Source organism: Metopolophium dirhodum, chromosome 2 (genome assembly GCF_019925205.1).
Source record: "Metopolophium dirhodum isolate CAU chromosome 2, ASM1992520v1, whole genome shotgun sequence".
In the NCBI taxonomy this organism is placed as follows: Eukaryota; Metazoa; Arthropoda; class Insecta; order Hemiptera; family Aphididae; genus Metopolophium; species Metopolophium dirhodum.
Window position 1 is genome coordinate 20,886,230 of NC_083561.1, and position 13,609 is coordinate 20,899,838.

A 13,609-nucleotide genomic window follows, 5' to 3' on the forward strand; every position below is an offset into this window, starting at 1 on the left:
TCCTTTAGTTTTTCACAAAATAGATAATTAAGACAAAAAATAACTAAATTATCAACTAAAATTCACAAATGCCGGGTACAGTTTTAATAATAATATTAAACAATGTGTAATTGTCTAATTTTAAATTTAAATTATTAATTATTGTTCCTAACAACATGATATTATTATTATGTTCTATTAGCTTAATTGTATTTATTTTTTTCAATATTTAACACCTATATCTGTATTGACGTATTTTTATATTTATGCGAGGTATTTAAAAACGATGAACGATATTTTCATTAAGTATTCGAAATTCAAATTTATAACAACATAAAGTATTTTCCTCGAATTTTACGCAGCGGATATTATCTCCTCGTTTTTACGCTTGAACTCGCGTAAAAGAGAGTATAGGTGTCTATATATTCTACTCACCTACACTATCGTTGAAATTATAATTAAAAAACAATAGACTCTTAAGAGGTTATCCAGGGCTTAAAAACTCGTCAATCGCCTGGCTCGTACAACGCTCTCGAGACAATTATAATCTGGCACCGATATCTTTGTGCACTCGGCTCACGCAAATCGTTATAACATGGGAAGTAGATGAGCCACCGAACGTTTTAATATTAATTTTATTATTTTTATTACCCAACCATCTGTGCTGAACAAGTCTTATCATTTATCTCGTTTTTAGAATGCCACGTCTATGTTATTATGTATCTCACTAATAATATGTGGTTTTGTTTTTTTTTTTTGCTGATTTATTTTGGAATTATGAAAGCTCTTTACAAATTAAGTCTAGAGATATTATTATAATTATTTATCACAGATTGGCGCAGTACGGTGCAAACAATTATTATAAAGTATTAAATACGCCGTAATTACTAGTCACTAATATTATACATTTTAGATTTTTCTAAAGTTTTAAGTTTCCTGGAAAAATACACGTGAAATCACAAGCAAAACCGTGTTTTATTTTGAATAGTTTTTTTCTCAAAGTGTACGATTAAAGTTTAATAAGTAAATAATAACCACAAATTGTCAAATATTTAATAACTCTACAGCACCTTTTCATTAGATCTACTACATAATATTTTTCAAAAGTATTAAAAATAAATTGATTTTGTTAAAAGTTGTTGTGCAATAAAATTAAATACTGAAACTGCAGCCTGGTTCATAAACAAAATGTCGGTAGGTACTCAAACTATATGTGTAAAACAAAATTAATATTGCCTTATTCCATAACTAATTTAGTCTTTAGATCTCCTAATTAAAAAGTTTCAAGTGGACGACAACTATAACAAAAACAATTTCAAAATTTCAATCCATAGCTCAAAAAATTCTGAACTTCTTTTTGAAACTTTTAATTACTGATTTCGTAGTTTTAAATAAAATATATTTACTTTTTTTTCTAATTTGTATACAATTGTGTTTAAATAAATAATGTACATTTTAGTTTAAAATATTGCACCTATAGATATGTGATTTTATAATTAAAACTACATAAAAATTAATTTAAATTTTACCAGAATTACATAAAAATTATTGAAATACATTTCTGATACATCTAGAGGGGAGATGGTTATATCAAGGAAAGGCATATATCGAAGAGTCTCGCTAGGGACTCCTTTCTGTGCGTAATAAACACCGAGAAAAAACAGCACACAAATTACGATAGCGAAATTATTATACATTAAGTTTCGGACCTCTCACTCGCACGCGTTGGTTATATGTGGAGTGCGAGAGAGACAGAACTAAAAACTGCAGTTTTATGATTCTCATTTTTCGTTCCGTGGAGCCGCCGTACCGTGCTATGCTGTGTAATTGCAAAAGCCGCCCACGCCGGAGCCCGGGTCTGCACGACGGCCGGGGTGGCCACACTCGGCCCCTCTGGCCACCCCGATCACTCTAGCCACACCGACCACACTCCGGCCACTCTGGCCACAAGCCATACCAGAACGGCGTATATTAATGATAAAAACAGCCATAAATTGGAGTTGTCGACTTGTTTACGAGTTAATCTGTCCGACTCGAATGATTGTTGACAATCTTATAATTCGCGCCGTTCTGTGCTAATTTTTTTTTTCAATGTTTGTACAGTTGAACATCTTTAAATTTTTGTGAATTTATATTTTTTCAAGTTGAGGCACAGAATTTTTGGTTTGATTTCACTTCTTTATTAATCTCAAAATTCGGGAACTTTTTCAACAATGTGCCTTTTCGGCACAGAATTAGGGTATTGATTTAATTTCTTTACTAAGCTCCGAATTCTACTTTTTCAACCAGTGGCCTTTTTGGCACAGAATTTTGAGATTGATTTTACTTCTTTATTAACATGAGAATTCTATTTGTTCACCCAATCGCTTCAACTTACGCACATAAAGCCTTTTTTACTTCTCCGAAGTACTTTTTTTGTAGATTTCAATTATTATATTATACAATCCCTTTCTCTCTCTCGACATGCACGCTCCACATCAAAAACACTCGATTAGAGATATACAAATACTAAAATCGTTCTTTAGATATTATATGTGTAAACGTTAACAAGTTATCGAGTGATTACATTTAATAATTTTTATCAGAGATGTTGGGTAACGCGATGAGAGAGAAAACATAGCATTCGACGTGTCGTCTATATAGTAGAATACAGCTGCAGTGCTGTACCATGTGAGCAAGGCTTTTATATCTTAAATTTGTTTTACAAAAAATACTATTTTATCATTCGAATTGTTCCGATGGATACTATTTAGCTTCTGTGTGGACAAATTTAATAGTATTCACTGTTCTAGATTTGGAATGGATATCGTATTTTACTTACGAGACTATAGAATATAATCATTTGAATATGTGGTCGCCTATAATACTTGATGGTGGCTGCTAACGACGTTAATCGTCCTCGGGGACATGATAACATATTATTATTATTATTGCTTATTAGTTTTTACTTATAAAAATAATAAGGTTAATAGTAATAATTAACCTTTTTTTTTATCTTCAAGTCAATTAAACCTCTTAATGGGACTATGGAGGAATACGTATCCCGAGGGATTCTGTTTCCAACTTATAACTTATAAGACGTGACCTACTTATTTATTGTAATTTTCTGTAGCAATTCATATATATACTATACTATGACTCAACATTATCATAGATATATACTCTAGTTTTTGTAGGACCCATTTAAATATTTTAATTTGCTGTGTCTTTGCATTATAGATTTAAAATGTTTTTTTTAAACATCAAAATTGATTTTACTATTCGATACTCCCATCATATAAATTATTTGTTTATAACAGAATCGGTTGGACCCATCCTTTCAATGTTGACACATGCGTTAAAAAAAATTGTTTTTATATTTACTGAAATTAAACGTATTTTTCATTCATAATTTTAAAAAAACCTACATAATATAATGGCATAAGATACATTATGTCATTATGTGTATTATGTTTTAATTTTACGCCAATAAAACCATTTTAATTAAATCAAATATCACACATTTTTATGAGTACGATTTGACATGTTGTATATTTTTAATTTTATTTATGGTTAACTCAGATATTTAACCATTTATTTATAATTTTCCCCTAATTAAACATTAATCGTATTAAACTGTTAAACGTTAATTTGTTTAAAACTTGATTGGTATGTAACCAAACCGGTAAATATAACATTACTTTGATGTAATTGTAGATTTGTATCCTTATAGGTGTAATGATTTTACCAACTACGACTCACTGCTATTAAATGAACAACTTTGCCACCTTGGTAAATTGAATCCATGAATTCCCTAAATGTTTGTCGAAAATGTTCTCTACAATGTTCTATTATAGGGGTACAAAGTTGGTTGTTTATTTGTTCATTATTTGCGTTAATCCTGAAATTATAAACATGCCAAAAGAGTAAATAAACAGTTAGGTACCTAAATTTAATGTAATTTGTACGTTTACAGAAGGACAATTCCAAAGTGATGCTCTCTTGGTGCCCGAGAATTGCATCTTCGATCACGTGCATAATCAGAGCAAATGCTGGCCTTTTGATCGCTGGAACCAAACTGCGGGTCAAGCTTGTCAGGATCGTGACCACAACTTAAGAAGTTTCGCAATGTTGCTCCCTTGTGGCATATCGTTGTTTTCCGGCGTAGAGTTTGTTTGCTGTCCATATAAAGGTAAGAATTTTATCGCGTAAATAGTTGTATGAAATATAGTTTAAAATATAATTTGCATAAATTACTATTAATTTTATTCTCTCATTTTAATAAAATTAATTTAGTTTTTCGGGGCGTTTAATTAATATAGGTATATTATTTATATTGGTTATTTTATTGACTATTTTATTATATTAGTACCTATTATAAATAAAAACAAATATGAAAATTATCGAGCTCTAATTTAAAAAAAAAATTGTATGGCCTTAAAAATAATACCAATATTATACTATGTTTAATTACCTACTTATAATATTATGTAAAATTATTTTTCAAAATTAAAAACTGTTGTTTTTTAAAAAAGTATATTTTTTAAATATACTATAAAATCATCAGTAAATATTAAACTGCGATTAATTTTGTGAGAGTAATATTATTAAATAAGATTTATAGAAACTGCGAAATGTATTGAGGGCGATTCTAAAATTAGTTAACTGTTCTTATAGAATTATAATAAATAATTATTAATTATTATAATACTGTTATCCATCAAAGATGATTCAAACTTAATTACTGTTTACTAACTTAATTATGATTCCTGTAAATTTAGATAAAATTCAATTGAAGAAAACTGCACCAGTAGCTGCAGATAGTCTTCTATCTTCAGATCAATTCGACGTAGAAGAAGACATCGACGACGATGATGACGATGAGGATGATGATGACGAAACAAATGACGAAGAAGATGACGATGATGATTATGATAACTATGATGACATGCCACCATCTCGCATGTCATCTACATCGACCACGACTGCAGCACCAATCACCAGTACCTCCACTACCACGATGGCCACGACCACGAGGAAAGCGACTACCACCACGACAACCGTACCACCACCGCCTCCTCCGCCACCATCTACTCCCGAAAGCTCTCACACCACGCCATCCAGTCCAATTAGGAACTTGCCAACCCCGGACACATATTTCACACATTTCGATCCCAGAGATGAGCATAAATTGTACAAAGAAGCTCTGAACCGATTGGAGGAATTACACCGCGAGAAGGTGACCAAAGTAATGAAAGACTGGTCTGATTTGGAAGAACGGTACCAAGAAATGCGTTCCAAGGACCCACACATGGCCGAAGAGTTCAAACAACGAATGACGCTCCGATTCCAGCAGACCGTACAGTCCCTGGAAGAAGAAGGCTCGGCGGAAAAACACCAACTGTTTGCCATGCATCAACAGAGAGTGAACGCCCATATTAATCATAGAAAGAAGGAAGCCATGAACTGCTACGTTTTTGCTCTCAACGAAAACCCTCCGAATGTAAGTATTAAGTACCTGATTTAATCAAACGTAATATTATTATTTAGATGCAGTTGTTGTTTATATCGGACAGATTACTGATCATTATCGTTTATAATAATTATCAATACAACTAATGCTTTTTATGCTTGTTTTCAGACACACAAAGTACAAAAATGTCTTCAAAAACTTCTCAGATCGTTGCATAAGGACCGTCATCACACAATTGCACATTACCGACACTTGCTCGCATCTAGCATTGAATTGGCGGAACGTGAAAAATCAGTGACGTTGGAACATTTGGTAGACATTGATCACATGGTCAACCAATCACTGCAAATGCTTTACAGGTACGCACTCTTAGAGGAATATTATTGTATCAAATCATTTAAAAAAAAATGTATATTTAACTTAAATTGTGCCATTTTGTACAGATATCCAACGTTGTCACGCAAGATTTCACAATTGATGTCAGACTACATCCAAGCACTCAGGAGCAAGGATGATACCCCGGGATCGCTGTTGGCCATGACCCGAGATGCCGAAGCTAGTATCCTGGATAAATACAAAGAAGAAATCTCAACAACACAAGAAGGTTAGCTAAGAGTTTATTGAGGATTAACAATTGATTATTGTTTGTACTATTTGAATGTGTTTGTTGTGTAGACAAATCCCGTGCAAGATATCCGATGGAGATGAAACGCAAACAACCGCACGAAATGGTTGAATCAAAGGAAGCCAAACTTCAAGTTGAAACAGCTGCTGAGTTCGATGCTAACGAAAACGCCGAAACCCAACCACATCCAGGTCAGCAGCTACAGACCCAACAACAACCCACGGCAATCAAACCAGACCAAAACGCCGCCGCCGCTCCAGCTGCTGCCGTGCAACACCACGACCACGATTCCGAACCAAAAGTCTCTCATGCTCAAGTGCATGACATAAGTCACGGAGAACCGGTAATTTTGATAAATAATTAAAATTTGTAACTGCACTACTTAACAGTGGCGTACCTGATGAGTGGGAACAGGTGAATTTCCCCACTAATTACCTAAAGACATGACTGTAGAGCTAGGATTTTAATGACCTAAAAAATACACAAAATTGCACTAAAAAAAAATGCAAAATTACCTAAAAACTCTAAATAATGAACTTAAAAATGACCAAAAAATGTACTTAGATGAGCGAAAAGAATTTATTTTTAAAATAAATATTATTATTAATTATTAATTACGAACAAAATAGGTATAAATTTGACTTGTGAATGTAACCGCTTCCTGGTATGATTATTCTGAAAAATAAATAAAATCATTAATTAAAATAATTTAATGAAAAATATATCATATTTTTTTTTCACCTGTACACATATTATTGCATTGCACAATTAGATGATTCTTAAGGTTTTCAAACAGGAAGCTGCGACGGTGGTCAAATAAAATGTTTTTATATGAAGAAAAACTTCGTTCAACGTCCACAGAAGTAACAAAGGCATATTTGAAATGAATCATATCATTTAAAGTTATAGGTCTTCCGGAATACCAACTCTACTTGTTGTATTTTCAACGTCCAGAATAGCAGATATATTTTTTAAAACTTTGAACCCGTTATTTTTCATCAAAACATAGTTTAGTTTGTTTGATATTGTTTCTCCGATTACATTAGGAGAAAGGGACAATGTAGTCTCAATTTGTTTTATTTTATTTAAAGATTCTGATAATAAGATTCCAGAAGCCTTTACGCAATGGAGACTCGTCTAAGATTTTAAATTTTATATTTTTTTCTAAAATTTGTGTTATTTAATTTAGCAAGTGGAATATTAGCTGCATATAATGTCTTACAAAGCTCTAAATTAAATGACGATTGATCACTATTATTTGTTAAATTAGATTATAGTACTTGGTTATTTTGTTTCACTTTATTCAGTTTTCGTTGAATTCCACGAGCATACTTATCTCGACTAATGTGTTGTTGAACTGTAAATTTATTTTCGGAGGCAACTGCTACATTACAAACTTTACAAAAAAGCACCATATACCGTCCGTAGAAAAAATATCGGCACAAAACTACGTAAACGGCTTTCTACTGTTGACTTAATTTTTGGCATTTTTAAGATTTGTAAGATTTTTAAAGTTTTAATATTAATTTTTAATTTTTAGTATTAGTAGTAATATTATTTGTTCAGTATTGTGTACAGTTAAGATCGGTATAGAACCACATAGGTACGTTTCGAATTCACTTCTTAAGCTACTATTGTATACCTATATAGTTTTGGGTTAGTTCGATATTTAATCTTATCGGATATATCGACAATTAATTAAATTACTTTTTCAATATCAATGGACTGGAGTAGGTAATTGCCTATAGGTACTAATTGGGATTACCTTTACAACACATATTAAAAAAGCTTAAAATAAACAAAAATTAGTTTAAATACACAAAATGAACGTAATATTACAAATATTACGTAAAAATGACCTTAAAAATGCATTTAACACAAAAAATGCAAAAAATGCAAAATAAAAATTACATACTCTAAATTGTTCTATCACGAAACAAATTTAGTTTTTGGTTAGAATTGTATAGCACTTAAAGAAAAAAAATGCAAGTCACCAAAATCTTAGCTCCAGACATTGGTATATCTGTCCTAAATCCTAATGAATGTTAAATGTAATGTTGTCATCTAATACTTTAGTAAGTCCTTATCTCATTTACTATCAAGTTGCTAGAATTACTATTGGATTTTTTATTGTTTCATAGTAAGTTATTTAATATCCCCCTCGCCCCCTCAAAAAACAAATGTTCGAGGTACGCACTGCTTTAATAGGTAATTAGTAAACTAATTCTTTCTGATTCGGTAATTTTTTGCAGACATTCTTCACCCGGAAGAACTTCCACCGTGATTCAAGGAACGTCCACTTAACGTTGGCATTTGCAGGATTGTCGTTAATAGCCGCAATTTGTGTCGGAGTAGCCGTGATCCGCAGAAGAAACGCCAGATTGCCACAAAATCAGGTAACGTGATCGCGCTGCTTTTGTTAAATCTTTTTCTGTTTGCATTGTTAAACATATCTAACCCCTATCGTTTTCTATGTTTTTTTATAGGGATTTATCGAAGTCGATCAAGGTATATCTCAAGAGGAACGTCACGTGGCCAACATGCAGATAAACGGATACGAGAATCCCACCTATAAATATTTTGAAGTTAAAGATCAATAAGTGGGTACAACCTGTAACATATAATTATAATTTTGTTAATTTGTCGTGTAGAATCGTCATATTTTGTTTAATATTACCAAAAATATAATTTCTATTCTTACTTGTTATTTTTCAGAAAAAATCTATAGCCCACATAGCGAGATACGTACTTAAGGAGACGATTTTAACCACCCAGCAGCGTTTTTAACCATTTATCTATATGCATAAATATTTACATAAATATGGATGTACGTGATACAAATAGGAACATATTATTAATATATATATAATGTATCTATATAACTATATAATATATAATTATATATATATATATAGGTCTGATTAATTACAAAATTAACTTCGTTTAAAGCATAGATGTAGGAAGGACCATAATAAACTTCTAGACAAAAGTGCCATTTTATTTTCATTCCATTTAAAAACAATAATAACATATCCATTATTTTACGAAAAGTTTTAACGAAATCGCCTAATGCATTGTTCTAGTCAAAACATGCTTGTTTTTCATTAGTCATGTTGGACATTCATATTATACACAATATTTTGAAAACATTTAAATAATAATAATACTCAAAACGTGTACATTGTAATTATCTTTTAACCTTTGTCTAGCGCTTTTTTTTAAACTATGTAGTACCATCAGCATTATTAAGTTAGACATATATTTATAGTTAGATATTTGAATTATAATAATTATTATGATACAATACGATAATTAAAAAAAAACTTACATTTAAATAAATAGTATACACATTTTCATTTTTTTTAAGTACCTATATTATTTTTCTTTTTTTTTTTCTTTATTATTATTATTATTATTATTATTCATATTATTATTTTTTTAATAATGACAATAAAATAACAATAGACAAAAAATAATAGTGAAAAAACAATATAAAAGAACAAACAATGGTTATAATGATTTATCTACAACTTCCAATATTATATTGTACGTCTCGCTTGTTATTAAATTCTGATTATTTTAGTTAGTTTTTTTTATTTCATATTCATAATTAAGATTACTTTTTTAATTGTTAAAAGACACTACCTATTAGGACAATTAAGATTTCTCATTTTTATTATTATTATATTTTTTTTTCATCATCACTCTATTATATAAAAATATATACCTAGTAAGATATTATATTATATTATAGGTAGGTATATTATTTAAGCATTTAGAAAGTATACTATTATAATTTATATTATTTTTGTGTAAATTTAAGAATAAAATGGAACAAAACGTATGTTTTTGAATCTGATATAACTTAAAATAATAATAATTACTAAGTGTTTTTCCAAAATGTTATCATTACCTACCTAAAAATGTATGTATAACTAATTTATTTATAAAAATAAAATTGTATACATTAAAAGAAATGGTTGATTACATTGTCTATTTATTAATTTATCTTATTACTTCTTTCATAAATTATACCTCTAGTGTTTTATAATACTATACTATAATACTCCTAAGATCGAAAGATTCATTGTAATTAAAATCATTTTACAGCAACAAGTAACTTACTAATACAAAATAAAATAAATTTCTTGACTCTGAGCGGAGCGATAAATGTATTGATTTTACATTTTAACTATGTGATTTTTTTTGTCTGTATATACGGTATACACGATAAATAGTCAAAATAATACTTCGATTTTCAATTAAGTATCTTGTTCGATGGGAAAGTGAATCTAGTCGGTGCATTGGGGAAGTCAAAATTCCCAGTAGTTTTCAAAAGCGCCGGGAAAAACAAATAAAAAAAGCGGGTAAGTGGATTTCGCTCTGCTATACAGTAGGTTATACAAGTGGGACAATGTATAATGAATTGTATTAAACTTAAATTCAATGCTATAATATCATTGTATAAGAAAAACGATTCTGAGCGGAGACAGTCTATATCAGTCTGGATTTTTTACATTTTTATTATTTATTATAGCCTTTAAGTAAAATTAATATTATAATATATTATAATGTTTTATTCGTTTTACAGTGATATACAAATCGTTAGAAATTAAAATCCCATTTTAAGCGGTTTTTCGTAATTTGTGAGTAGTTTTTTCCCGTGGCATTAAATAAATAACTATTGAGAAAATCAAAAAATGACCTCTTTAAAGTACCATCTTGATCCATTTTGCTAAAAGATAATGTACTACTTATATGTTGAAATCGAAGCACTCCATCTGGTAGAAATTTTGTATACAGGATATAAAAAAAAAAATAAAAATAAACACAATTGTAAAACCACTAGCTTCCTCACTCCGCTCAGAATCTAAAATTAAAGAAAAAACGTAAATTTTTACGCAAAATCGGTTTTTGACAAAATTGATTTTGGTTTTTGATGTACTTAACTAAGAGACAAATGACCGTAGGTACATGACATTTTCACTGGATGTGCATATTAGCATTTTCTATAAACGAACAAATTTTCAAAATATTTTGGCTTGTTTTGAGCTATTTACGGACATTTTCGGTTTCCAATTATTAAAATTTTTTTTTTTTATAAATGTCAATAAAATTTATTCATTCGGTCAAAAAGCTTGAAAATGTAATAAGAGTTATGTATTAATACATAACTCTTAATATAATGTTAAAATGACATTTTAAAAATAATAAAAATCCATGATCACAATTTTTTTTTCAAGCATTTAAAGTTCGAATTTTGACAAAAACCGTAAAAATCACAAAAATGTGCAAAATATTTTGAGTTGGAAATTCCTAAAAAATTTTCTTTTAAAATCTATGATTCGAAAATTTAATTCAATAGATTTGACACAAGTTTGTCTGCCTTTATCAAAAAAAAATGTCTACTGGAAAGTCAAATTATATTTGTATGGGCGTTTGAAGTTCAAATTTTTAAAACATTGGATATTCACTCGATTTCTCATATAGCAATTTTCATATTTTGTTGTAATTTAAATTCAATTCAACTAAAATTTACACCATATATTCATTTTATCAATTCTTATATACTTGATAACATTTTCAAAAAAGTATCATTTGGCCCCTCCAAATAATCCACATTTAAAAAGTATTCTTAACAATACTGTTAACATAATATTATAATATTAAAATATTTTTTTCCTCAAATTACTTTATAAAAGTTTATATTTATTTTAGGTTTCTCTTGTTGAATAATATTATGTTGACGTAGGTATTGTCAGTGTGACTGTTATTGCAATAATCGCATTATTCGTGACGATTATTATCCGTGATTTGTGAACACGTTATTATCTTGAAAACGCGATTATGACTACAGGAACGACCGAACGGGAGGTTAATTTTTTTGCCCCCCCCCCCCTAGATTTTTATCCAGTTACGCCACTGATGATATTATATCATTGAATTCAAATTTGATGCAATCCATTAAACAGTGACCTACTATTGTAACCTACTGTAGAGCAGAGCAACATCCACTCACCGATTTTGCTATTATTGCTATATATATAAATAACCGAACGAAAACTTTTTCTGAGAGATAAAAACGGTATAATAACGGTATATAAACTATAAATATTGTACCTACATAAGCCTACGTACACAACAATTGCTTAGCACTACGCACACTACAATACCTATAATACGCCTAAAGATTTTTTTTAGCACGGTACCGATAAAAAATATAAATACAATTATGGTCGTCTAGGTTTGACCGTGTTCGCGGTTATCACTGGGTCCGTTATTGCAGCATCCTCGTCCTAATCGTCCTATATACATGCCACACGAACAACCGGCACCGTCACATTAAGTTCGGTCAGCATTGTTTACTCTGTTTTGACTATCGTGTCGGACGGCGCTTGGATTTCCATTTCAGGTGTCATCGACATAATGTTCGGCATGGAACACTGGATTTTTGTCTGCCGACTTGGAGCATAATAGCCAGCATGTCTCGTCCAAGTCCATGTGGGTTAACGTAGTTGATGACATGATGACAGTATAATACGACAGTAAGTTATAATATTATACTATAATTGCCAATTAGTACATTGTTTATAGACAATAATTATGACGTGTTGTATTTTTGTAACAGTCTTTAAATAATTTCGAGACGAAATAAGACAAATTATAGATATTATTTTGACTCTAGCTGACCATTCCCATGAAAACTGCATTTTTATATTGTTGCCATTTCTGAAATATATTTTAATTAAAATTGTACAAGTAAATAAAACGTTGACATATAATTAAATACTATACGGGAATATACAGGATAGTTTACCAAGCATGTTCGCCATCACTTAGATATCATATTTTCAATTATTTAGATTTTTATATCATATTAATTAATAAGAGTATCCTGCAATGGCAATATACAAACTTATTTTTTTGGAGTTAATGTTTACATAACTGCATACCCTATCGGCCTCATTATTTTTCAAGAAACCCAATCTACTACCTAGTATCTACCTATAGTCTATAAACTATAAATATGTTTCAAAATCTACTTTAACCTCATCCCTTCTCTCATAATTACCTTATGCGCACCTTTGCTCTAAGGACCTCACTCTTTTTAGTGGTAGTGGTATTATATTATAAGAAATATTTCTTGAAGATGGTGTACTTATTAACTGAAATAATAATATTAAATTAAGGATTAAGACTGCTGTAGTTCGGTTTTTTAGTTGCTTGGGGAAAGCATTTATAAATAATAGCAAAATCATATCGCTAGCATTTGTTTTTGTTGGTATATCACTAATTTTTTTCTGATACTTACCTTATTATTTGTAAGTCATTGTTACGACGACATTACGTGACTAGAAATAACTAATAATCAATAACGTGCTTTAAGATATTATTAAGTAATAACTTCTTTTTAAAACACTTACGTAAATTTATTATGGTAGTTACAGAAGATGAATTTTGAATTCGAAACCGGTCGTTAAATATAAATATAATAATACTCGAGGCTACGCTTAATTTATTTATATATTATACACGTTTGTATACATTTAATA

The 13,609-nt window shown here is 30.0% G+C and overlaps 1 protein-coding gene across 2 annotated transcripts in view; it reads left to right on the plus strand.

Annotated features, from left to right (window-relative positions):
• LOC132938346 (amyloid-beta-like protein) overlaps window positions 1–9,858 on the plus strand; it is a 104,466-nt gene extending 94,608 nt beyond the window's left edge. The window contains exons 4-11 of one of the 2 annotated variants that reach the window (XM_061005128.1): window positions 3,935–4,150; window positions 4,740–5,461; window positions 5,600–5,790; window positions 5,875–6,035; window positions 6,107–6,399; window positions 8,309–8,452; window positions 8,543–8,656; window positions 8,772–9,858. In XM_061005128.1, coding sequence (XP_060861111.1) covers window positions 3,935–4,150; window positions 4,740–5,461; window positions 5,600–5,790; window positions 5,875–6,035; window positions 6,107–6,399; window positions 8,309–8,452; window positions 8,543–8,656 — 1,841 coding nt within the window. In that variant the 3' untranslated portion in view covers window positions 8,772–9,858. Of the gene's footprint in view, window positions 1–3,934; window positions 4,151–4,739; window positions 5,462–5,599; window positions 5,791–5,874; window positions 6,036–6,106; window positions 6,400–8,308; window positions 8,453–8,542; window positions 8,661–8,771 lie in introns of those variants that run through there. The other variant, XM_061005129.1, reaches the window with a different exon arrangement.
• Window positions 9,859–13,609: the final 3,751 nt, after the last annotated feature.